Source organism: Nerophis ophidion, linkage group LG08, assembly GCF_033978795.1.
Source record: "Nerophis ophidion isolate RoL-2023_Sa linkage group LG08, RoL_Noph_v1.0, whole genome shotgun sequence".
In the NCBI taxonomy this organism is placed as follows: Eukaryota; Metazoa; Chordata; class Actinopteri; order Syngnathiformes; family Syngnathidae; genus Nerophis; species Nerophis ophidion.
The window spans coordinates 4,118,407-4,124,538 of record NC_084618.1 but is presented as its reverse complement, the minus strand read 5'-3'; the positions used below and the strand labels follow the sequence as shown (position 1 = coordinate 4,124,538).

General features: G+C 43.1%; 1 protein-coding gene across 1 annotated transcript in view; it reads left to right on the top strand.

Annotated features, from left to right (window-relative positions):
• Window positions 1–3,995, top strand: part of LOC133557139 (lutropin-choriogonadotropic hormone receptor-like) — a 46,619-nt gene extending 42,624 nt beyond the window's left edge. Inside the window, exon 13 of the mRNA XM_061907383.1 lies at window positions 487–3,995. Within this exon, the coding sequence (XP_061763367.1) occupies window positions 487–996 (510 nt within the window). The 3' untranslated portion in view covers window positions 997–3,995. The remainder of the gene's footprint in view (window positions 1–486) is intronic.
• Window positions 3,996–6,132: the final 2,137 nt, after the last annotated feature.

Sequence of the window (6,132 nt, the reverse complement as noted above, 5' to 3'; positions counted from 1 at the left end):
ATGCTAACATTACCATGTCAACTACGTGGTTGTATGACTCCCAGGTCTACAGCGGCAAAACTGGCTAAAAAAAAGTGGACCTGCTAACATTAACACGTCAAGCACATAGTTATATGACGCTGAGGTCTACTGCGGCAAAAGTGGCTAAGAAATAAAGTGAACCTGCTAACAGTCAGCATGCTAACGTACGTAGTGTTAGGTTCAAACACTGATGGCATCTCTTAAACAAGACAAGAAGCAAGGAATCAAACAGAGACAGAATTAAATTGTACAGTGTCACCACGCTCCTGACGAAAGCTGTTTGTAAAGGGACGGGGGGTCGTAAACAGCCGTCGCCTTTGTTTACAGAAACAGTTCAAAGAAAAGGTCGCCTGGAGGGGAGTCCGGTCCTGCTTCCTCTCCGCTTTGTAGTTCTCGGGTCAAGACACGAGTTGTGTATTTGCAGGACTAATGTGTGAGATGCTCATGAAGTGGCGTGTGTCACAGGTGAGCATCTGCCTCCCCATGGACGTGGAGTCGGCGGCATCTCAGGTGTACGTGGTGTCGCTGCTCCTCCTCAACATCCTGGCCTTCGCCTGCGTGTGCGGCTGCTACCTCAGCATCTACCTGACCATGCGCAACCCGTCGGCGGCGCCGGCCCACGCCGACGCCAACGTGGCCCAGCGCATGGCGGTGCTGGTCTTCACCGACTTCCTCTGCATGGCGCCCATCTCCTTCTTCGCCGTGTCGGCGGCGCTCAAGCTGCCGCTCATCACCGTGTCGGACGCCAAGCTGCTGCTGGTCATCTTCTACCCCATCAACTCCTGCTCCAACCCCTTCCTCTACGCCTTCTTCACGCGCAGCTTCCGCCGCGACTTCTTCCTGCTGGCGGCCCGCTTCGGCCTCTTCAAGACGCGGGCGCACATCTACCGCACGGAGAGCACGTCCTGCCAGCCGCCGGCGTGGACGTCCCCCAAGAGCAGCCCCGTCAACAACGGCAGGGAGCAGGAGAGCTGACAGGTGGACCCGCCCGCCTTCGCGATGTCGGTGTATCTGAACCTGGCCAGCAAACATAGATCAATGCTGTCCCAACCTGTGAGTTACATAACCCCTTTAAAGGCCTACTGAAAGCCACTACTAGCGACCACACAGTCTGATAGTTTATATATCAATGATGAAATATTAACATTGCAACACATGCCAATACAGCCTTTTTAGTTTACTAAATTGCAATTTTTAATTCAATATATATTTAATATTAATTAACATAATTACACAGTATTCTGGACATCTGTGTTACTGAATCTTTTGCAATTTGTTCAATCAATAATGGAGACGTCAAAGAAGAAAGATGTAAGTGGGAAGCGACCGATTATAGCGGACATTTTGATCCAGCACCGACCCCAGCTATAGGTCGTCTGCTTTAATCGCATATTTACACAGTATTCCGGACATCTGTGTTGCTTAATCTTTTGCAATCTGTTCAATTAATAATGGAGACGTCAAAGAAGAAAGATGTAGGTGGGAAGCGACGGATTGTAGCAGACATTTTTAACCAGCACCGATCCCAGCTATAAGTCGCCTGCTTTAATCCCCTAATTACACAGTATTCTGGACATCTGTGTTGCTGAATCTTTTGCAATTTGTTCAATTAATAATGGAGACGTCAAAGAAGAAAGATGTAGGTGGGAAGCGACGGATTGTAGCGGACAATTTGATCCAGCACCGATCCCAGCTATAAGTCGCCTGCTTTAATCGCATAATTACACAGTATTCTGGACATCTGTGTTGCTGAATCTTTTGTAATTTGTTCAATTAATAATGGACACCTCAAAGAAGAAAGATGTAGGTGGGAAGCGACGGATTGTAGCGGACAATTTTTAACCATCACCGGCCCCAGCTATAAGTCGCCTGCTTTAATAGCATAATTACACAGTATTCCGGACATCTGTGTTGCTGAATCTTTTGCAATTTGTTCAATTAATAATAGAGACGTCAAAGAAGAAAGATGTAGGTGGGAAGCGACGGATTGTAGCGGACATTTTGATCCAGCACCGATCCCAGCTATAAGTCGCCTGCTTTAATCCCCTAATTACACAGTATTCTGGACATCTGTGTTGCTGAATATTTTGCAATTTGTTCAATTAATAATGGAGACGTCAAAGAAGAAAGATGTAGGTGGGAAGCGACAAATTGTAGTGGACATTTTGATCCAGCACCGATCCCAGCTATAAGTCGTCTGCTTTAATCGTATTATTACACAGTATTCTGGACATCTGTGTTGCTGAATCTTTTGCAATTTGTTCAATTAATAATGGAGACGTCAAAGAAGAAAGATGTAGGTGGGAAGCGACGGATTGTAGCGGACATTTTGATCCAGCACCGATCCCAGCTATAAGTCGCCTGCTTTAATCCCCTAATTACACAGTATTCTGGACATCTGTGTTGCTGAATATTTTGCAATTTGTTCAATTAATAATGGAGACGTCAAAGAAGAAAGATGTAGGTGGGAAGCGACAAATTGTAGTGGACATTTTGATCCAGCACCGATCCCAGCTATAAGTCGTCTGCTTTAATCGTATTATTACACAGTATTCTGGACATCTGTGTTGCTGAATCTTTTGCAATGTGTTCAATTAATAACGGAGACGTCAAAGAAGAAAGATGTAGGTGGGAAGCGACGGATTGTAGCGGACATTTTGATCCAGCACCGATCCCAGCTATAAGTCGTCTGCTTTAATCGCATAATTACACAGTATTCTGGACATCTGTGTTGCTGAATATTTTGCAATTTGTTCAATTAATAATGGACACCTCAAAGAAGAATGATGTAAGTGGAAAGCGACGGATTGTAGCGGACATTTTGATCCAGCACCGATCCCAGCTATAAGTCGTCTGCTTTAATCGCATTATTACACAGTATTCCGGACATCTGTGTTACTGAATCTTTTGTAATTTGTTCAATTAATAATGGAGACGTCAAAGAAGAAAGATGTAGGTGGGAAGCGACGGATTGTAGCGGACATTTTGATCCAGCACCAATCCCAGCTATAAGTCGCCTGCTTTAATCGCATAATTACACAGTATTCTGGACATCTGTGTTGCTGAATCTTTTGTAATTTGTTCAATTAATAATGGACACCTCAAAGAAGAAAGATGTAGGTGGGAAGCGACGGATTGTAGCGGACAATTTTTAACCATCACCGGCCCCAGCTATAAGTCGCCTGCTTTAATAGCATAATTACACAGTATTCCGGACATCTGTGTTGCTGAATCTTTTGCAATTTGTTCAATTAATAATAGAGACGTCAAAGAAGAAAGATGTAGGTGGGAAGCGACGGATTGTAGCGGACATTTTGATCCAGCACCGATCCCAGCTATAAGTCGCCTGCTTTAATCCCCTAATTACACAGTATTCTGGACATCTGTGTTGCTGAATCTTTTGCAATGTGTTCAATTAATAACGGAGACGTCAAAGAAGAAAGATGTAGGTGGGAAGCGACGGATTGTAGCGGACATTTTGATCCAGCACCGATCCCAGCTATAAGTCGTCTGCTTTAATCGCATAATTACACAGTATTCTGGACATCTGTGTTGCTGAATATTTTGCAATTTGTTCAATTAATAATGGACACCTCAAAGAAGAATGATGTAAGTGGAAAGCGACGGATTGTAGTGGACATTTTGATCCAGCACCGATCCCAGCTATAAGTCGTCTGCTTTAATCGCATTATTACACAGTATTCCGGACATCTGTGTTACTGAATCTTTTGTAATTTGTTCAATTAATAATGGAGACGTCAAAGAAGAAAGATGTAGGTGGGAAGCGACGGATTGTAGCGGACATTTTGATCCAGCACCGATCCCAGCTATAAGTCGTCTGCTTTAATCGCATTATTACACAGTATTCTGGACATCTGTGTTGCTGAATCTTTTGCAATTTGTTCAATTAATAATGGAGACGTCAAAGAAGAAAGATGTAGGTGGGAAGCGACGGATTGTAGCGGACATTTTGATCCAGCACCGATCCCAGCTATAAGTTGTCTGCTTTAATCGCATAATTACACAGTATTCTGGACATCTGTGTTGCTGAATCTTTTGCAATGTGTTCAATTAATAATGGAGACGTCAAAGAAGAAAGATGTAGGTGGGAAGCGACGGATTGTAGCGGACATTTTGATCCAGCACCGACCCCAGCTATAAGTATTCTGCTTTAATCGCATAATAACACAGTATTCCGGACATCTGTGTTACTGAATCTTTTGTAATTTGTTCAATTAATAATGGACACCTCAAAGAAGAAAGATGTAGGTGGGAAGCGACGGATTGTAGCGGACATTTTTAACCATCACCGGCCCCAGCTATAAGTCGCCTGCTTTAATAGCATAATTACACAGTATTCCGGACATCTGTGTTGCTGAATATTTTGCAATTTGTTCAATTAATAATGGAGACGTCAAAGAAGAAAGATGTAGGTGGGAAGCGACGGATTGTAGCGGACATTTTGATCCAGCACCGATCCCAGCTATAAGTCGTCTGCTTTAATCGCATTATTACACAGTATTCTGGACATCTGTGTTACTGAATCTTTTGTAATTTGCTCAATTAATAATGGAGACGTCAAAGAAGAAAGATGTAGGTGGGAAGCGACGGATTGTAGCGGACATTTTGATCCAGCACCGATCCCAGCTATAAGTCGCCTCCTTTAATCCCCTAATTACACAGTATTCTGGACATCTGTGTTGCTGAATCTTTTGCAATTTGTTCAATTAATAATGGAGACATCAAAGAAGAAAGATGTAGGTGGGAAGCGACGGATTGTAGTGGACATTTTGATCCAGCACCGATCCCAGCTATAAGTCGTCTGCTTTAATCGCATAATTACACAATATTCTGGACATCTGTGTTGCTGAATATTTTGCAATTTGTTCAATTAATAATGGACACCTCAAAGAAGAATGATGTAAGTGGAAAGCGACGGATTATAGCGGACATTTTGATCCAGCACCGATCCCAGCTATAAGTCGCCTGCTTTAATCGCATAATTACACAGTATTCTGGACATCTGTGTTGGTGAATCTTTTGTAATAATGGAGACGTCAAAGAAGAAAAGATGTAGGTGGGAAGCGACGGGTTGTAGCGGACATTTTGATCCAGCACCGACCCCAGCTATAGGTCGTCTGCTTTAACCGCATAATTACACAGTATTCCGGACATCTGTGTTGCTTAATCTTTTGCAATTTATTCAATTAATAATGGAGTCGTCAAAGAAGAAAGATGTAGGTGGGAAGCGACGGGTTGTAGCGGACATTTTGATCCAGCACCGGTCCAAGCTATAAGTCGCCTGCTTTAATCGCATAATTACACAGTATTCTGGACATCTGTGTTGTTGAATGTTTTGCAATTTTTTCAATTAATAATGGAGACGTCAAAGAAGAAAGATGTAGGTGGGAAGCGACGGGTTGTAGCGGACATTTTGATCCAGCACCGATCCCAGCTATAAGTCGCCTGCTTTAATCCCCTAATTACACAGTATTCTGGACATCTGTGTTGCTGAATCTTTTGCAATTTGTTCAATTAATAATGGAGACGTCAAAGAAGAAAGATGTAGGTGTGAAGCGACGGATTGTAGCGGACATTTTGATCCAGCACCGATCCCAGCTATAAGTCGCCTGCTTTAATCGCATTATTACACAGTATTCTGGACATCTGTGTTGCTGAATCTTTTGAAATTTTTCAATCAATAATGGAGACGTCAAAGAAGAAAGATGTAAGTGGGAAGCGACCGATTATAGCGGACATTTTGATCCAGCACCGACCCCAGCTATAGGTCGTCTGCTTTAATCGCATAATTACACAGTATTCCGGACATCTGTGTTGCTTAATCTTTTGCAATTTGTTCAATTAATAATGGAGACGTCAAAGAAGAAAGATGTAGGTGGGAAGCGACGGATTGTAGCGGACATTTTGATCCAGCACCGATCCCAGCTATAAGTATTCTGCTTTAATCGCATAATTACACAGTATTCTGGACATCTGTGTTGCTGAATCTTTTGCAATTTGTTCAATTAATAATGGAGACGTCAAAGAAGAAAGATGTAGGTGGGAAGCGACGGATTGTAGCGGACAATTTGATCCAGCACCGATCCCAGC